Here is a 21,568-nt window from a genome sequence, read left to right on the forward strand (position 1 = left end):
CTATTTCATTTTCAGATTTATAGTGTAAAAGTATACATTTGATAATATATAACTCTACTCAACTAAATTGTGTGGGAATTCCTTTTGTTGGAAGACAACTCTGCTGTGCAGGGGTTGTTTGGTGGATTTCGGTATGCCTCTAACATGTGCATAATAAATCATATTTATGTATCTAATTTCAAAATCACATACAAAGTCATAAAGGGTTACACTCAAAGCTGAAGATGAGGCTTCAGCATTTCTGATTACATATATGTATATGTGTATATAGAGAAATAACTATGTATAAATATATATGCATATATATATATAAATCGTGCTGAAAGTTAATATATTTGTTTTAAAAATCCACAGTACTATCTTCGATGATTCGTCTCTAGCAATTAATCCTGGGTATCATTTAAAAATTACACAGACTCATTTTCCTAAAAACTGGAAGTTCCATCTTTAAAGGAATTATGGTTTCATATTGTGAGCCAACACTGAAACAGCGGCAAGGGGACAGTACTGGACTCTGGAGGAATGTATTTCAATGCTCTCACAAACTTAAGAAAGCGATTAACCTTCCACTCTTGGAAATTAGAAAGGGAAAGAGATGACACAGCTGGAGAATTCTGGAGTAGTGTTTGGCACAAAGCAGGCAGTGAATGAGTCACTCCCTTAGAGCTGGATCAGATCTTTTCAGTATGGTTGGGAAGAAAAGCATCAAGCAAGCTTCCAGCTTACAGTCTATCTCAGTAAGCGTATATGGCTCTTCCTTTTCTGTATATAACAGAAGAAAGCTTCCAGAAAAATAGGGATTAGGGGAAAGTAGCTCATCCTTAAGTGGATTCCAACAACTTATTATTCCTAAATATTTTATTTTCACATCTGATGCGGATTCCCAGCTTTCATGCTTAAGGATTTGGCTACATTGTAGAAAACCCTTAAAATAATCAAGTCCTAAGACAATTTTTATACAAAATAAGAACCAGTTTGCAATGCCAATCCATACATTAAATTCAGTAAAGAAATGACAATTCTGAGGATGATCTTTAAGAATACAAAATTTTAAAAAATAAATAACAATGTAACAAAATTCTATTTATAACTATGGGCCTTCCCTGCCTGTGGTTAAGAGACTAATTTCTCTGCTTTTTAAATCCAATCACCTAAATGTCCACCTCTGTTCCAAAGCTTCAATTTCTGTCCAACTCTACATTATTTTGCAGAATTCTCTTGCTGGCTGCCCCAAGTTATTAATGAGGAAAAAATCTAACCACCTCTGGAATAACAGCTAAATTGAAAGTGTGCACAGTATGTTGTTTCCAAATTTCATTCTCATGAAAAGTGAACTTTGAAAGTGCAAGGGGGAAAGTGACCAAGTTGGTTTACCTAGAAGCATCTAGGATACCATATGAATTACTACTACAGTTTCCCATGCTTATTGACTTTGTTTTGATAGTCTGTTGACGAAATAGCCCATTCCAATTTCATATAACTCCAAATCTTGGAAAATAGTGTCCTGCTGGTAGCTGCAAAAGTCATTTCCTAAAATGTTCACACACTTCTTCTGTGTAATTTTCATTTCTGGAAGTTCAGAGGTCAAATTCATTGTTAGTGTGCAATCTTTATAAAAGAAGAAGCATCCTCATTTATGTTACTGTTCGGAGGATACATTGTGATAATAACAATGACAATGAAAACGGACCCATCATACGCCGAGTCTCAGAACAGCATTGGTATGAATCATTCAGACAGGCACAGCTCTGCCCATCAAGAGAGAGAAGAACGAGGGTTAAGGAGGTGCTGGTGGCAGTGATGTAAACTGCATTGTATCTTCACATCTGATATGACAGTTACTGTACATCTCATTAAATGAAAAGCCATAAAACAAAATCAACAACAGAGGGGAAAAAAGGAAATTTACAATAACTTACAGAGGTGGGAAGGGAAAACCCAGAGCTTATGGAACTGTATCATAAAATAATAATAATAGGCGGCTCTGGTAATCTATAATTTTCAGTAATTGTTTTTCTCTTGTCTCCTGTATAAAGGAAAACTCTCAGCTGAATGTGACAATATAAAAGAAATTATAATAACAAGTATAATTCACATACTCACAATAACCACCATGCATAATATTAAACACATCCTATGAATTGGCCTGTAAGGCATGTGTGATTATACCATTTAGATTTATCCTGTAAGCTCAGTCTTTCACTGCTGGCGTAATGATAACTTTCACCAATTTAATTATCTTACTTAAAGAATACACTGCTTCCTGCCTGGTTTTATTCTAAACTAGAGAACGTCCAATTTTTCCGTCCCTTTGCCAGTTTTGCCTCTGAAACACCCTGTCTGCAGGCAGTCTCCAGGTGAGCTTGGTAGTGGGAAACCCACCGAAGAAGCAAGCCTGATTCCTCTCCAATACAGTAATTCCCCTGCCTCTCCCACCAACCTTCTTGTAGTCGTGGGCCTTTCTGAACTGCTCACATACATTCCAATTTGCATCAGTAACATACAATGAGATATAGTTTCTCTCATAAGGACACTGGACAGTTTTCGCTTGCATTGATACAACTGAGTGTCTTCTTGACCCGATGAAGATCCTTGCAAACATGAACACAGGAACAAACGCCCACCTCTGTTTCCAGGAATCTTCTCAAGGCTCTTTTCTTTTTGATGCTTTTCCGTCTAACGTAAACTGCAAACGTCAGAGCCAGGATGACCAGGATAAAAAGCCCACCAATGACTCCGGCTGCAATCAGGGGAGTTCTGTCAATCAGAATGTGAAAAGAGGAAAAGCAAACGTATGAGGAGTTAAAACACACAAGGAGGAAAGCAGTTGTACATGACCCTGCCCACATCACACATCTCGTCACTGAGACGCAATGCAAGCAAAAATGCATTCGTGCGGTAATAAGCTGTTTTTCAGGGTTAAATGAAAAACAGCTCCATTTTGTTTGGTTTTGTCCCATTTTGAAATAATAAACCATGCTCATTCAACTGATCCTTGTGAAGGAGTGGCCACAACATGCAATTTGGTGAGAAAACGCAAACTTTGATAACAGAATGATAAACATAAACCAAAGGTTGTTGTGGGAACATTTACATCATTCTGTGATCTGTGAATAAATGAAATGTACACTTTAATGGTATTGCTATACAGCGTGATTTTATTCTCTCTAGAACAAGTTTTCTCAACAGTGGCACTATTGACATTTTGGGATAAATATTGGTTTGTGATTGGAGTTGCCCTAGACTTTTCACAACATTTTAGAGCATCTCTGACCTCCTTCCACTAGGTGACAGTCTTTTCCCTAGTCCCAGTCAGGACACTATTGCTAGACCTCATTAGACACTAGCCTTAGCTGAGAACTGCTTCTCTAAAGCAAAAATGAGTGTGGTCTGAAGAAATACGAACCCTATCACCTGTGCAATGCCAGGATACCAACAAGAGTTGATATTGCATACAGGTGCTACTTGGAATTCTGATAAGGACAACCATGGCAGAAGAAGCAAATGGAAGAGATAAAGAATTGGATCTGATATTTTCAAAATAAAAATGATGAGAATAAATAGGTCTATTATACTAAAAGTCTAAGCAAACATACACCCACAAAAGACGATGCACATTAAATATTATGTGAAGAGACATGGATAATAATTGGGCTTAGGAAGAAGATTGCCTGGTGACTTATTCTTAAAATGTTTTCCCAATGTATTTTTTTTTTAAGATACAATTTTGAAAGTCACACTTCTTACTGTCTTCCAAGACAATTTTTGCCTTGCTTGAGCCAGTAAGAATTGCAGTTCTTAACTTCCTGTTCTATGATACAGCATTCTCTATGAGGTTTTGGCGGTCAGGGTTCTGAAGTACATCAATTTTGCATGCTATAGCAAATAACCAGGAGCAAAACTCATAGGTGGACCTAATAAATATTTGACTATGCAACCACGATGCCGAAACTAACAAAATCAGCTCGTTCCTATAGTTTCCATAATAAAATATTTTATATTCTATATTTTTAAGTTTTAGAAGAATCTATTCTAAGTAGCCACATTCATTTAGAAAAAAAAAAAACCTGGCTTTTGTAAAATAAACTTTTACTCGAAAAATTGATCAGAACTAATGATAGTGGACAGCCCTAATTAAGATTTTGAAATTTCAGCGAAGTGTTGGAGAAAAACCAACGTAATTGATTCTAGAAATGAAATCATATCTTTAAAAATTATGAATGCTATGTTGTCATATAAAGCTACAGAATAATCCTAAAATTTACTTCATTCTAAAGGTTGTTTCCTGACAGCTCAATGCACTGGCGAATATCGAAACGCTGTTATAATTCAAGCAGATTTTCCTAAATGGGATTTTCTGAGGACATAAAAGTCTACATTGAGAAAATTACACTATTGCATGGCTACAAACTCATCATTGTGATGTGGGTTTTGTGTGTAAGATCATATGTTTGAGGATGCCAGTTAAGTACATATGTTAGAAAATCTCTTTCTTTTCACCTAAAAACATCTATGCTCCAGAGCAGAAAATAATTGAAAAGTCACCTCTGCAGGAAAAGACACATTTTTTTTTTGATTTCATAAGTTATGTTTTCAATTCAAAAACACTATGTATAAATACAAATACTTTCAGCATTGTACTGTTGTAGATTTAGGCCAAACTCTTGACTTTCTCTGTGTATTTGTTTTATAATAGCTAGTATATACTTATAGAAATGCACATTAATGCATTAAAAATGTTTGTTTAGGTTTTTTTTGTATGTAAAAATGTTGACTTCCAACAGTTAAAAAAAAACCACTTTTGTTCTTTATATCTTATTGAAGTAAAGATAAATAGTTCACAACAATCTAATATATTTAGAAACTAAGTCAGCTCTTCTGGTTTTTCTTTCAGAGTTTATCTCCAATATTTTCACAAAGTAGTTTATTTAGATGATTTTGAATACTTTTGAAATCCCTTGCTACTATGTGAGAATGGTGGCAGTGCAAAGAACCTAAAAAAATAAAGAACTACAATTCCTGCATTTAAGAATAAAATATATGATAAAATAAAAGATAAAAATAGAATATATGTAATAAGAATTAAATATAAATTGATATGCACGTAGAAATTAATAAACATTTTGGTAGTCATTTCAATAGGCAAGTATTTCCTTATCACTACAGAATAGTATCTTGAAGATGAAGTCATCAGCTACAAGGAAGTAAGCTACCGTGGATTAGGGGGATCATTCCAGAAGACACACTGCAGGTTCCATGGAATAATGATACTCATGAAAACAGTACTGGTTGAAACGAAGAAGGCTTATTACATGTAACAGCCAGATGGGAAATGTCATGCTGAATTGGATCCCGCTTTGAAAAAATTAGCTTTAATGCCACTTCTTGGACGACTTGTGGTCTAAATATGGATTAGGCTGTAGATGAGATAAAAATGTTCAGCCATTGAAAGGTACAGACCACAAACTGGAAATAGTGGGTTACAAATCGTTAGGATCATAATATGACAAAATGCTTGCTTAGATACATCTTTACGGATCTGAAATGCTACAAAACAAATATACATATTTGTAGGACTATTAATAAGAGACTCTTTAGTTTTAATTATATTTGCTTCCTAACTTTCTATAATGTGATTACATGTATTTTACAGTAGTATATTTAAATTCTAAAAAAACAAAAACTCAATAATTGTCTAAAAGTTTAGTCTTGTAATGATGATCTTGTTTGCTTTTTTCTCAAGTATTTGCCTCACATTTTTTTCAATTAAGATTTCATTTTACTATTCCCTGTCCATGTTTATAATCTTAGCACTTCTGCATGTATTTTCTACTCATTATAGTTTTATGAGTCTGAGTCATTTAATTACCATTATGCTTCTTACAATGCACATTATGTGCCATAAAATGAAGCTAATCTGAAACGTTAATACTATTTACACATTTCCTGATCCTCTCAATTCAGAAGATTCTCAGATGTTAGCAGCTGCAAGACAGTAACTTCCCTCACAACAGTTAATTCTGAGTTACATAGGAGGACTTTTGGCTCAAGAGGCTACAACTACTTAAATTGCTTCTTTAAATGGTTGTATTTATCTCCTAGGTCTACTCATGGCTATTGTCAATCAAGCTGCTTCCAAGACTTTTTTCCTCCTAAACGTTAGGTTAGGGGGAACAAAAAGTCTCGGATGAAACACCATTGAAATCACAGGAGTCTGACACTGAGGTATCTAGAATGTTCTGCAAACTCATCCGTAGCAGGAGGAGTATTTGTTGATTTACTTTTTGAATCTTCATTGAAAACGATGGGGAACCCAAAAGTATAAATAATAGGACACTTCATGTGCCAAGTCCAAGCTTCTACTAAAAGGATATAATCAGAAGATAGCCTAACTTACTGCATGATGTGGACACAGTGTGATGCGTGATCTTTCTTGTACTGTTACTCATATAGCTAATGCTAAGAGCAGTCTGAGTCACAAGTGACTGTCGTTAATTTACTTAAGAGCATATAGTTTGGTTTTCATAATTCACTTAGAAATTCAGAAACCACACAATGTATTGCAGCCTATTATCTTGAATGTAATTAACTCATGAAAGAATCATGTCTTTCGAATCATAGCATTCATCCAAAAAGACACATTCTTTACATTGATTACTATGTTTGAACCATGCTCTTCCTCTCACTATAGAATATAAAATGTAGGCGTATGTAGAAAACTTTAATTTTATAAACACCCCCAAATTTTCCTACAATGATATGTCCTCCCAGTTATTAGATTACAAACAAAAGGTAGTAAAGTCCTCATAATTTATACTGAAAGTTCCAATTAGATATATAGCATTCAAATGAAATATAACAAAAATTCTAAAAATGAAATACAACAAAATCTCTAAAAATGAAATATAAATAAATTCTGAAAGCTTTCCTTTAATGCTTTCCATTTAAATTGAGAGGCTGGCTAGCCTTAAAACTACAGTGAGGAGCAGCCACTCAAGACAGTTCAGCCCACGTCCCAGCGCTTGGCTACAATATTTGGCCCTGACAGCTGACTCAAGCTTCCTATCAATGAGTCGTCGGGAAGCAGTGGTGATGGCGCCAATAACTGGGTGTTTGTCCCTAACTGGGGAGGTTTGGATTGAATTCCTTCTTGAGAGTTTTGGCTCAACCCAGTGCAGGCCATCCAGGGCATATGGGGAATGTACCTGGAAATGGGAGTTCTTCCTATCTCTGTCAAATAATTTTGGCGACCTGAGTAATTTTGTTTCTGCCACCCATGTTAGACCTAAGCTGAACTCATCATTTCTTGCTTTAGTCCTGGTGCAGCTCAAACCCAGCAGGCATTTGTGTAGTTAAAAAGCAGATAGGTCTCTCTAATTACATATCTCTATCACCTCATATTTCTCAAATCAATGGGAAAAAAAAACATAGAAGAAAGGACTTTCAACATTTGCACGAAAAGAACGAATGTTTGAGAAAAAGTGTATGTTTATACCACGACATGATATAAGCATGTCCTGGCAGTGAACCAGTGCACAAAAAGATTTCTCTTTCACTCGTTCTCTTTTCCTCCTTTCTCCTTGACTAATAGATGAAAATCAATCAATATTGTAGTGGAGCGACTCATGCTATCTCATAAATACATAAAATTGTTATTGTCGGATGAAATAATGAGTTAAATTATGAAAAACATTAAATGGGAGTTTGTATACACAGATTCACTAGCACAAAAGGAGGAAACGCATGCAGTGTGTTTTCCTTCACTTGTTGAAGCTGTAAGAGTTTATCACTTAGAGGGAGCATGTAGAATAGTTCATTAGAACCAAAGGAAAGACAGAGAATTGCGAAAAGACTGAGGGGGTAGATTATAGATATTAAAACAGATCAAAGGAAGAGAAGTAGTGCTGATATTAAATATAAAAGTGGAGTAACTATATTCCACATTTATACATTTTTAAATAATGAGAACAGGAGCTTGATGGTTCCCAACACATTGATGCAATGGAAATGTCAGTTTTCCTAACTTTATCATTACTTTTTGAATACATGTACTGAATTGCATAAAGCAGTATAAATAATATATGTCAATTGAAATTAAATTTAGGCGAAGTATTGTGGCACAGCAGGTTAAACTATCACTTGTGACAACATTATGCTTTCTGGGAATGCTAGACTGAGTCTCAGCAACTCTGCTTCCACTTATGTGCCTGGGAGCGCAGCAGAAAATGGCACCTGTGTGACCACAGTGAAGTCCCTGACCCATGCTTGGCTGGTGGGACCATTAAGCGAATGATTCAGCAGATGGAAAAATCTCTCCTTATGTCTGTTTCTCTTCCTCTCTTCTCTCTGCTACTCTGCCTTTCAAGCAAACAAATGAACAAATCTTTATAAAAAAGAATGGAAAATATCACTTCTTAAAACTTCTCCACCTAGGGCCTGGCACAGTGGCTTAGTGGCTAAAGTCTTCGCTTCGCATCTGCCAGCATCCCAAATGGTCACCGCCTCCTGTCACAGTTGCCTCACTTCTCATCCAGATCTCTGCTTGTGGCCTGGGAAAAAGTCGAGGTTGGCTGAAGGCCTTCGGACCCTGTGTCCCCATGGGAGACCTGGAGGAGGCTCCAGGCTCCTGGCTTTAGACCAACTTAGCTCTGGCCATTTTGGCTACTTGGGGAGTGAATCAGTGGATGGAAGGACTTTCTTTCTGCCTCTCCCCTCTGTATCCTATATTTGACTTTCCAATATAAATACACAAACAGATACTTAAAAAATTAAAAAATAAACTCCCCCACCCAAATTTATCTTCCCCAATTACAATATACAGGTGAAGTTAAATGAATAATAGAGAATGCCAGAACTTTTATAGCAAAATGTCATTTCAAAATTTAAAACAAAAAATATACATTATTTTAAAATGTTTTAAATAAAACATGAAGAAAATGTTTTAAAATGGTAGGACTAGTGTTTTTTTTTTTAACTAAATACATTTGTTTGGCGGCAGAGAGAGAGATGGAGACAGAGACAAGAAGAGAGAGAATATGAAAGAGTGAGCGCCAGCAAGCACTGGACAGGGACTGTCCCTTTCGCTGGCTAACTCTCCAGAAGCCTCTAATGGCTGGCACTGTCCAGGTCTGTCCATCTGTCCAGGTCTCCTGCTGTGTGCATTACAAAACGAAAATGTGTAGGCAGGCATGTGTGCAGGGAGTACGTTTTAATATGCCAAGTTGGTAAAACAAACAACTAGTCTGATAAGTTTAACAGGATATATTTTTTTTAAAGAGGCATTGTTGTATAACAAACGTTACAAGCCTTAAACCTGTGATATGAACGGTGTCTATCTTTACTGTCTAATGTTAATCGATTTCGCCTTTCTACACAGAAAGATGATGGACTCAGACCAACTAACTTTTACTTTTGTGTTTACTGTCAACTCGTATGGGCTGGATCATTACCAAATATCTCAAATTAAATATGCATAAAGCATTCTTTATGGTAATGGGAAAAATAAATAAGGTAGAGAACTATTTAGTCATACAATTGTGAGACCTAATGAAATGACCTCCAGAATTCACATTCAGTATCATCATGAAACACTTAAAAGCTTAGGCAACTCATATGTCCCATTTGACCAGTAACGTTTTCATTTTTACTGCTCTAAGTACCAATAATATCCTTTAAATTGTCAAAAGTGCCTTTGTTAGTAATAAACAAAGCATGTAGCCCATAATTAGAGCAATGTAATGAAATTTAGGCTGCTCTGACCTGGCACACACACACGCACACGTACACACAGTTCACAGAAGTGTCTTAGAGTCTTACTATTATGTCCAATAAATTGTATCTGCAAGGAAGGTAAATTCATTTCTACTTCTAATTAATGTGTATCAGTTAAATAAATCATTATCTCATATTGGGGTCAAATATGGAAACTTTTATTTAAAATGATCATTAATCAAACTGGCTATCATCTTTTGCCTAGTGAGGCTTAAGCCTGTCATGAATCCGAGGTAAATGTATCTTCAAGTGTGTGTTTTATGTTTTTTTTTGCTAAAAGAAATATACAGCTGATTAAGAGCCTAGTAATGTTTCACTAAAAGAAAAATCTTAGAATGCATGAGCCATTGCTGACCGAGGGAAAGAATGCAATTTTTAAAATAAGAACATGCTTAGATATAGCATACGTAGAGACAGATATGGCAATCGGTTTCAATATAGCAGAAAACCTGTTCAAAAAATAACAAGATTTGACTGCCATGAGGAAGTCATGGACATCACAGCACAACAGTAGCACTAACAAAACACTTCATGTTCAACGGACACTAATAAAGTAAAAATGAGAATGTCAAAGACTTCCCACCCTCACAGCAAAAGAATTCACCTTCATGCAGATAAGTAAAATGTCTATTCGGTCAGACACAACAAGGCAAAATGTAGATAACTTAAAAAGATTGACTGAACTTCTATTCTCACACATTCAAATGCTTCTATGTTTTGTAAATGAGTGTTTCTTTTTCTACACATTCATGTTTTCACAATAACTAAGCAACCTGAATATTCATATTCAGTACAGCAAAATACTCTCTCAGAAAAGATAACCTGAAGATTAAACATAAATAATAATGCTAATATTTCATATCCTGAATTCTCAAGTTCATTCATTTTCAGCCATAACATTGTTTTTGTAGATACTTAATTAGAATGGAATGTTTAGGGTAAACAAGTAACACCCACCAGCTTTTCCTTCATTATTAATTGATTGTACAGAAAGCAAAATGAACATTGGTTTATTTAGGTACTCTGAGATGCCTTGGTTTTATATTTAGCTTCATCTTAATGTGTTGATTCTCTTCACATTGTCCTTTCATGTGCAGTGCTGCATTTATTATGGTTTAAATGTATTAAATCAATTATACTTCAGGGCATAAAGTCTATTTGTAGCATTATTTTTTGTTTATCTTCATTTTATCTTTTCAGTGAGAATACAGTTCAGGGGACTCTGTTTTCTGCGAAAGCTGGATCTTCTTTCAGAAAGCCAGACAAGCAGCTCTGCTGCACCCACTCTGCTCGGTCCTCCCTCAAACACTGTGGAGTTCAAAGAGAGACCTTGAAATACTAAGAAACAATGACATTCCCCAGAAGACATTTTAAGGGTTACTGCCTAGGGCAAGGAGAACTACATTAGCACACTTTTATTCTTCTCTCGTAAATTGTGCTTTTTCTGACCCAGAATTCCACCTGCTCTATAAATATGACATTTTTTTTTTCTTTTTGAGTAAATGATAGTGATGTGGGTCAAACTCTGAGGTGTCAGACATCCGTTGACAGTTACAGTCTTTACTTGAAGGGACCTTGGGCACTGCCACATGTCTCTGTCCTTTGATTAGGGCATAACATTTCTCTGCTGCAGATAAAATATGACCAGAATTATGAGTGTCGAAGTGAATGCATTAAAATGTGCTCTCCCTCTTCCTAAGGAAATTTAAATATTTTTTTACTTGTCCTCGTGTGATAAAATTTGATAATGATTTTTCAATATGTGAGTGCATATCTCACTGGAGTAGAGATGCTACCATACAAAGAAGCAAACATGAAATGATTTGTAAAATTACTAGGATTGTTTAGGAGAAAAAAAATTAGTAGTTTCATAGTGGTTCATTTCATTGTTTTCTATTTTTAAAAAAAACGTACATATATCAATGTGTCTATTCTTTTTTGCCATGTTTGGGAAGCAGTTAATTTTTCTATTTGATTTAAAAGCAAATTTTGTTATTATTAGAGCTAATATTTTTTTTTATTATTTTTTTATTGGAAAGGCGGATATACAGAGAGGAGGAGAGACAGAGAGGAAGATCTTCCGTCCCATGATTCACTCCCCAAGTGAGCGCAACGGGTCGATACTATGCCGATCCGAAGCCAGGAGCCTCTTCCGGGTCTCCCACGCGGGTGCAGGTTCCCAAAGCTTTGGGCTGTCCTCGACTGCTTTCCCAGGCCACAGGCAGGGAGCTGGAAGGGAAGCGGGGCTGCCGGGACTAGAACCGGCGCCCATATGGGATCCTGGGCGTGCAAGGCGAGGACCTTTAACCACTTGCGCCACCGCACCGGGCCCTAGAGATAATATTTTGACAATAAATGCATGCATGTGTATGTATAATGTACCTATTAATTTCTGTAAGTGTTGACAAAGAATCATGCCAGAAAGGTCTTTCCTTTTATCAAGGTTTTTAAATCCAACTGATTATTATACTCATTTCTTTTTAATAGTTTATACATATTATATAGTCTTATAAATGTCTCTATTGGTACAGTTATTATTGCCTATACTATTACACTGGTAGGATAAGTACAAACATATTTAGTGGTACATAATAAGTATTGTAAATATTGAATTAATACATGCACTAACTGGCACTACTGTGGTGGCACAGTGAGTTAGAACTGCCTGGAATACCGGCATCCCAGGTTAGAATATCAGTTCCAGATCTGGCTGCTTTGTTTCCGGTTCAGGTGCCTTCAAACATGCCTAGGAAGGCAATACAGCTTGTGTACTTGGGAGCCGACCACATGCATGTGAGACACAAAGGTAATTCCTCACTATGATTGCAACGTGCCCCAAGCTTGAATGTGCAGCCATCTGAGAAATAAACCACAAGATGGAAGATCTCTCTCTCTCTCTCTCTCTCTCTTTTTCTCTCTCTCTCTCCCTCTTCCCACCCTCTATTTCTGCCATAGTTTTTCAAAAAAATAAATAAGCAGAATCTTTCAAAAATACAGCAACCATTAAGTATTTTTATATTTAATTCCTGGACAACGTAATCTGAAGCAACAGATGGAAAGTTTAAGAAATTGGAAAAAAAAAATAGGGCATATAATTCTACCAACTTTGGTTTATTTACCAAAGTTGGAAACATATTATGCAATTTATTAGTTCGTTAACAAAATACACTGTCTAAACACTGCTCTGGGAAGTGACATAGATAGGAATTTATATTCTATTGGTCAGTTCTCTTTGCCTTTATCTATCAAAGCATTAAAATGGCACGAGTATCATGGTTATTGGACAGAAAAACAACAGATTTAGAACAGTACTACTCCCTCAAGCTTCACAAATGTCAAATAACAACTTATTCTCTCTATACACCATTCTGTACAAAGCATCTCTAACTTTTTCCCCATCCCCTCTCATTTGTTTTTCCATGTCTAACTTTTAAACCAAAATCCTGCTTTAGACTAACGAAAAGTTTTTGATACACTGTGTACAGAGGAGAAGTGGAGAATTCTTAAGAAACATCTCTCCCTTTTATGTAAGTAACATGTGTTCTACTTCTGTTGAACCACTGGCAGCTATGCTTCCCTCTAACGGGAACAATAAGTGTTTGTGGGGGAGACAGTGGTCTGAAAGAATACTTCCGATTTGAATAAAGTCAACAGGAAGGCACTTTGAGAGCTAAAGGCAATCATGAAAAACATACAAAGGTTTTTGGAATCCATGTTTTTTGCATATGCTTATTTCTTACAGGATTAATGAACAATATTGATTTTACTAGGCTTTTTACATGTGATATATCAAATTCTTCTTCCAATTTAATCAATTACATATTTGAAACGAATCTGAGGTAGGTTATATGACTGTTCCAAGGTAATAATCACTGGAAGTATAGTCAAGAATTGAATCCAGGTATGTTTTCTCCAGAGTTATTTCTCACTCTATTAAAATGTGATTTTAAGAACATAATAAGGACATGATTCTGGCAGCATATTATAAGGTATATGATCAGGGAACAAATTTGCTTTAAAGGCTAGTTAGTCCACTCTTTTAGTAGTCCACTTTGCTGTTTATCAAACTAGGAAAATACTAAAGAAGAGATAGACAAAAGGTATTACAGAAAAGAAATTATGAAAGATTGATGAACTTCACGCTCAGAGAAGAGACGTAAAGGAGTCAGAGATGGCTGTGCATGTTGGCCGGTCTGAGCAGGCTTAAGGTTGGTGTTGTCATCTTTACACATGTAGCCTTAGGAGTACAACAACATTTGGAAGGGATAAATATTCTTTTATTTTTTTGGATGTATGTATTTTAGCTTTTACTCTAATTTCAAAGTTTTTGTGTATACCTGTTATTCTATTAATTTCAAGAACTACACTTAGGTTAGTTGTATTAGCAAGTACACTTTCGGTTAGAGAAAGTGACAGATGACAATGCTGTGCTTCTCTTAGCTTTTTTCAAATAGTTTTCTTTCTCTTGGAAAAGTTCAAAACATAAACAAGGGTGTAGCTCCATGGCATTTAAATTTTTTTCTTTTCCCCTACTTCCTCTTTTCCACTTATTGAAAGCTACATTATTCCACAGAGTTTCACTTCTCTCATTACTTCACTGTTTTTCCTTAGGTGATATTGATTTTTTGAGTCTGATAATTTGTGAGTGCAACAAACTTTTAGTATGCTTGATACATTTGAAAATGATGTTGTATATCATTGGTCACAAACACTGAAGCAAAATGATTTATTAAACTTAAAAGGATCTTATTGTCAATTTTGAGGCCTTATTATTATTTCCCATTTGACAAATTAATGTTTAACATTCATTATTGCATATTTTTAAAACTATAATGAAAAAAAGATAGTTCAAGCAGTTACTCTGGCGTAAGTGACTTTCTTTATAGTTCAGTAGTCTCCATACGAAACATTTTTATGCTCCAGATTAACTAGTAATGGTTAATAAGTGGCTTGAATTTTATTGCTGTGTTTGTGTCTCAATTCATTCCCATTACGCTATCCTGCACAATAAAACTTCTTGTCTAGTCTTACATATCTTCTTTATAAGCTTCTAAACAGAATTTTATTTATATTTATATTATTCTCCTTTGGATTTTTTTCCACATCCAGGTAAGTTGTAAGTGTCACAAGGTTAGGGATCATCAATTATACTTTCTGTTTTGCTCTACTCTTTCTACAACAACATTCTCTGCCAGGATTCTTCATTATTGCTATTAAATAAGACAGATAGCATATGGGACATTTTAGGTGATAATATATTTCTGATATATGTGATCACTCACTTGATCCAACGTTTTAGTATTTGGAACAAATTCGGAAATAGAAAACCGTGTCCTTTACATTCAGCTTCTAAATAATTTGTCTGCAATTGCTCATCTTACTCTCATTCTTGATTTTTGGACAAATTTTCATCACGGTTTTATCCTATCCTCTATTACATCTGACCTTATCAAGCTCAGAACAGTTTCCTTACTGTCAAATCAGTCATTTTTTAGACCTAATCTTCATCAGTCTGGAAATAGCGTTTGTCATAAATGATCCTTTTCCTCTCTTAAAACACTGTCTTCCTTGAATTCCATCACATCATTTTCTCTAGTTTTTCCTCTATTTGGTCAATGCTTCGAAAATCATTTTTGTTATTTCTCTCCTACTTTTCTAATCTGTAAGTAAAGGAGTCACCGGACTCAATCATTGAGTTTCTTCACTTTTTCACTTACACATAACTCCTCAGATAAATCATGTCATCCATCCCTTTATCTACATAATAATTTCAATTTTCATAAGTTCAAATGCAAGTCTTTAAAGTGTTAGAACTGTGTTGTAAATATTATTTGATCTTCTTGAGATTCATTTTTTTCATAACCAGAAGCACTAATAATTATTATTTGATTGAAAGAATGAATATCTACATTCATAAATATCTACATACTCCTTATGGTCTTAAACTAACCCCTTAAAAATTCATATATTCTATAATAACTTAGAGCCTCCTATATTTTTAAACTTAACAAAAGTATAATCTAAAATATGCATAATAAAAATAAGTTATATTATAATGATCCGAACTGATATGTAGTTCATATTTACTTAATCTCACAATAATTGACAAAATAAATTTTTCTCCCCCAAATAATGAATCAATCCACAATTAAGTCACTTTTGTTTGCCTGTGCAAGTCTGGTTTATCTTTCACCATCGCAAACACTGGTAAAGTTTTTGGTTGTAAGTGGAGCAGCTGGGACTCTAACCAGTACCCATATGGGTGGCTAGTACCAGGGGTGGAGACTTAACTTACTATGTCACACATAATCCCTGGGCTCCTGGGAGACACAAAAGAAGCTCCTGGCTCCTGGCTTCAGACTGACTCAGTACTGGCCCCTGCAGTGTACAAGGCAGATGTTCTCTCACACACACACACTCTCTCTCTCTTTTTCTCTCTTACTCTTTCTCTTAACTCTTCCTTTCAAATAAAGTTAAACCTTTTAAACATGCCCCTGATTGACTAACTCAGTAGTCATTTCTAACTCCCTGTTCGTTAACATCTCCAACTTACCACATTTTAAAAGTTAAATAACAACTTTTCAGGTTTTTTGGCCAATGACATGAAAACATACATTCACTCAAAGTATTTCTGGATAAGGTGAGTACAGTCAAGAGAGCCTGTTTGCTACTTCTGTGGTTGGCTGTAACACTTGGAGCTGCAACAGTCATTTTACTATCAATACAAAGGATCAAGCCAGTGATACGTGTTCTAACACTGACATTGCCGATCCTTAAAAGTGACTACAGCAGTTACCTTAAATCTATATTTCTCCTACATATAAAAATAACACTTCAAACTCTTTAGGAACCAATTAAGTTCTTAGTTTAAAATACATTATTTTAGGACATCTGGATTTATAAGAACAAAAATGAAGCCAGTGGCCGTTCTCTTCCTAGCTAACAGATTTTTTTTTTTTACCTCTGATTATTGCACTCTGTTGGTCATTTCCTGGTTTCATCCACATCAGCCTTTCCTGAAACTTTTTTGTGAGAGGAGGCAGGTAGAGGAGATGTAAGTACCTTTACAAGTAATACTAAGCGGAAGTTTGTAACGTGTCTCTCAAGAAACCCTTCATGGATTGTGGAATTCAAATATGCTGTAATCTACATGTTGTCACCTCTCTTCAAATGAGAAAACAACAGTAGAAACTTTCTCTGGTTCTTACGTGTTAGCCCTGAGGGCGCGGGCAGGGGAAAGGAGGAGGCAGAAAGTCCGCTGGGACTCATTCACATGGAGCCAACCAATCAGAATACACTTGCCTCTACTTCAAGCTCCATCATTGCCCCACTGCTCAGGCTAGGTGCGCCTGAGTCTGGGCACACTTCTCCCGGTCACACCCTTGCGGATCGGTGAACCTTGCCAGGGAGCAGACCTCACTAAAGCCTGGTTTTATCATCATTATGGTCCCTTGCAGCCTGCTGTCTTGGTGTGGTTTTTATTGACCGTATGTACCTCAAGCAAATACAAGTATTAGTGAAAGAACAATTAAGACGAGAATGCAAGAGAAACACAGAGCTTTTTACTTGCATTTATCTTGGCAAAATATGAACACTTTGCTTTTAAATTTTTTTGGTCCACACTAGATTGGAAGTAACCCAAGGGAGACAATGATAGGGTAAAATTGTTTCCGTCTACACTGTTTTAAAATATTTTCCTGAGGAATTGGAAGAAACACAAATCCTCCTTCAGAAAGATTTTTGGTCACTGCTCTCTAAATAATGTCTTTAACATCGAATGGGTTATTTTTTAATAGTATAAAGGGATGTTTATTTTGACCAAGTGTTGCAAAAACACATTTCAAAGTATCTAACAACAACAGTTAGTAATACAACCCTCTGTTTAACTTATAAAAAAATTCAACCCCTAATTAGACCACATTTTTAATTAGGGGTAAACCCATTTTTTTCAAGCGTTTGCCTGAAAGTGTTATGATTCTGCAGATGCTCTGTAAGTGGATTCACAGCCTCCAGATAATGTCAAAGAAAAAAAAATTAAAAGAATATAAGCCAACTCAAGCAGCACTGCAGCAACAGAATACCAAGACAATTTTATACTTTGCCTGAAACCATTTAATTTACATGCAAAAGAAATCATAACTACTAAGGAAAAAAACCCCACATCTACATGAGACATTCTCTCCCTAGTGAGAATACTAATTTTTCTATCTTTATTTTTTCTTTCACTGAAATTATCTATAGTATTAACATTCAGCTTTGTGGGCTGCTGTGTATTGTTGATGGCCATCCAGGGCAGGGTACTTCAAAATCTATTTATTTAGTAAATGGTCATTACAATAATAATCCTAAAGTAAAGCAAAATAAGTATAGAAGCTCCTTTTAAATGTCCTTATGGACTTTTGTCTTCTCGGTCTTTCAACTTTCCAGATCACACATCTTTACTTTTCTATGTGGAATATTATCCAGGAAAATAGTTATCTTCACTTAGAACCATGCCGGATGAGTTGATGTAGAAGTTGTTTTAGTTAAGGTAAAGAAAAAAAGAAAGTGATGAGCACGAGAAAGCAGTTACTAAGCCCTAAGTTCACCCTCTCGTACAGGGCTGTTGCCAAGAACACTATCATTTTGGGTATATTTGGGACCACTCTGTGCAATAGCATTTAATGATTTGCAAGTAGCCCCCAAAAGAAAAGAAACAGATGCACATATAGAACAAAGTAAGTAGCAGGGACATGTTGTAAAGTTCTTTTTTAGTTGTCTTCCATTATCAGCAATGGTATTCATAGCAATCTCAAAGAGAGAAACAGAGAGAGAGAGAAAAGGAGAAGCTCATCTAAGCAATATTATTGGAGGCTTAAAATATATATGCATATTAGGCATTAGTGTTACCAATTCATCTTGTAAGCTTATTTCAAAACTATATAGGATCAAAGTTGTCCTACTAATTACTAAAATAAAAAAGAGCTTTATGTGTATAATGGATCATTCAGACTTATTTAAAAACAACTAACAGATTGACAAACTTTGAAATGGAGTTAATCTAACTTATTTATCCATCAAATCCTTTCTATACCATGATTAATGGCATCACAAAAGAAACCATATAAATATTAGAAAACATTCCCAACTCACGTAATTTACGTCAATTTTTGCTCCAAAATATGGAGACATGTTTTGATGGGTCTCATCTATGGCCATAGATTTAATTTGTTAAACATATTTTATAGATTTAATTTAGATTATATTCATTTTTTATAAATTTGATCTGTTAAAATATATTTTATAATGAGTGTAACACAAATGGCTTTAACTTAACAACTTCTGTAATACTTAATGTGTTTCCTATTTGAAGTTTAAATATTAAGCAGAAAATGTGAATTATAAAACAGTATTTCACTGTGTTTAGTGAATCCATTACTGGGCATATATTGATAATGCAGGTGAGGTGCACATAATAACATTTTATGAATGTCTGTCCTACAATTACTAAATAATACAAAAGTCAGAATAACCTATCTTCCACAGGAAGTTGTTGGAACATTGATTGCCAGGAACACTAAATAACTACTATGTGTTTTGTTACAGAAGAGAGTTGAAGATGAACCGTAAAAGGTCTCCAAATGAGTTTTCAATGAATAATGTAAATGTATTAGCATATATATACATATATGCAAGCATTATCATGAAGATATGCCCATACATTTATGTTCAACTCATTAAGTATGTGTTACTCTTTAATTGTACATTTTGTTTTAAAATGTCCTAAACAAAATTAATGTTACATTATTAATAAACATCAGAAAGAACAAAGAAAATAAACACCTAAAGTGGGGCTGGTGAAATTTAGCCATGTAAGATGTATTTTTTAATTATTTATTTTGAATTTAAAAGGTATAAATTGCTAGGAAAAGAATTAATGCTTAAAGACAGATGTAGTGACACACCATAATAAGAGGTCAAAAATTTTTGTTTTTAAGGAACTTTATGTAATCTCTTACTTTAGAGCATTTGAAAAACTTGAACTGGGAAAATACTTCACGATTTACTGACTTACTAATACATGCTCTGTACATGCACAATTGCTGATATTTTCAGAAATGTTCTAATTCGGTGTAACTGTTATATATCATCATTTTGTAATTAACACTGCAGGTATTAAAATTTGTTAATTGACTCAAAAGCATTCAGGATGTTATTAGATTCTGATTATATATTTAACAGTCTTCTAATTTAATGAGTTCAGAGTCACAGCTAGCAAACCACAACCTGACATTTTCCTTGCAAAAATAAAACAGGTGACCTTCTATTTGGATACATGTAAAGCAACATATTGCAAATAATTGATGATCTGTGAATTAATGTCAGAGGATTTTTATGCAAAATCAGTTTACAATTGATTTCAACTTCACAAACCACCTTTCCTTTATCCATGCCCTAGAAAATGCCTGTATCCATTCTAGCAAGATAACCCAAACTACATTCTCTGAGAAAATATAGAACATTAATGAGAAGTTCCCTCCAACTTTGCCTAGCAGCACTACAGAGCTGTATTTTTCTCTTGGTGCTTCCTATTCCTCTGGAAAAACAAGTCAAGTCAGAGTCCTTTCTTTTGCAAGCCTACTGTTTTTCATGTAACTTCTGCCTCTAATTTTTATTTTATCAGGAAATCTGTCATTTAATATCACATAGAAATTTCAAATTCACCACAAATTTACCACTTCAGTCCTAGTTAGGGACTATTCTGCTACGCTTTCCAAATCTGTCCAAACTTACAAGCCAAAAATCTAGGAATAATCATCAGTAGTTTCTGTACCTAACTCCTTCATTCAATGTTGCCAGAAAAATAGCTCTTACTGGTCCTCTGAGAACAAAACGTTAAGTACTTTGGCCCTGGAAATCAGACACACTGAAGCTCAAATCTTTTTTCTACTGCTCACTTATTATTCTCATGTAAGTACTCTCTCATCTGTATAACATCGGATCCAGGGGTTCAGTAAAGTAATAATTTTAGAAATAAATTTCATGACACAATTTTTTCCTTCAACTAGTAAAGATTTTATGATACAAGGTTTTCATTTTTTTTCTCTCTTCTAAAAGTAACGATAATTATGATGTAAATGACTGAAGCATATGGACTACTTTGAGCTAAAGAACAGAATGCCATAAAATCATGATGGCTCGAAGCATTCGGTTTATTCGAGGTGATTTTCCCCATCCTTATGATTCATTTTTTACTAAGTTATCATGAAATTAAGAAGAAATTATACCACTTTGGGTTTGAGGAAGGATGCTAGCAGCACATGAAACTTCACTGTAAGAGAATTTGATTGTTAAATGCAAGCGCTCTTCTGTTAATTAGCTCCTGCCTACGTACAAAGTATGGAAAAATAACAGTATGTTTATGAAAGAATGATTAGTTAGGGAATGTGCTGAGGCAATAAGAAAAAGCATGAAGAGAGCAATTTGAGTTAATATCTACACATCATTTTATGTAACCACATCACAGAAGGGGGTCTGATTTAATTAGATTCGTTTAGTTAAATAGGAAATATGAAAAAAGGAAAGGATACTTACTTAAAATCTAATATAGTATATGAATATATCATATAGTGGGATAATTCTTATTCTATCTTGCCTTGCCAGCGACCCTGAAGCAAACAGGTCTTAGATCTAAACCGTGGCTTTCCTAGAATAACATTTTTTGACAAAATTGAATATATAAAAAGATTTTGACCTATATTTAAGAAATCTTTCTGTGTAAAAATTGCTCATTTGTGGCATTAAATATTAAAACAAT

At 34.9% G+C, this 21,568-nt stretch overlaps 1 protein-coding gene across 1 annotated transcript in view; it reads right to left on the reverse strand.

Moving 5' to 3' along the window:
- Window positions 1-21,568, reverse strand: part of ERBB4 (erb-b2 receptor tyrosine kinase 4) — a 472,537-nt gene that overhangs the window by 204,152 nt on the left and 246,817 nt on the right. The window contains exon 16 of the mRNA XM_040984395.1: window positions 2,625-2,757. Within this exon, the coding sequence (XP_040840329.1) occupies window positions 2,625-2,757 (133 nt within the window). The remainder of the gene's footprint in view (window positions 1-2,624; window positions 2,758-21,568) is intronic.

Source organism: Ochotona curzoniae, unplaced genomic scaffold, assembly GCF_017591425.1.
Source record: "Ochotona curzoniae isolate NIBS_2020 unplaced genomic scaffold, NIBS_Ocur_1.0 contig_4148, whole genome shotgun sequence".
In the NCBI taxonomy this organism is placed as follows: domain Eukaryota; kingdom Metazoa; phylum Chordata; class Mammalia; order Lagomorpha; family Ochotonidae; genus Ochotona; species Ochotona curzoniae.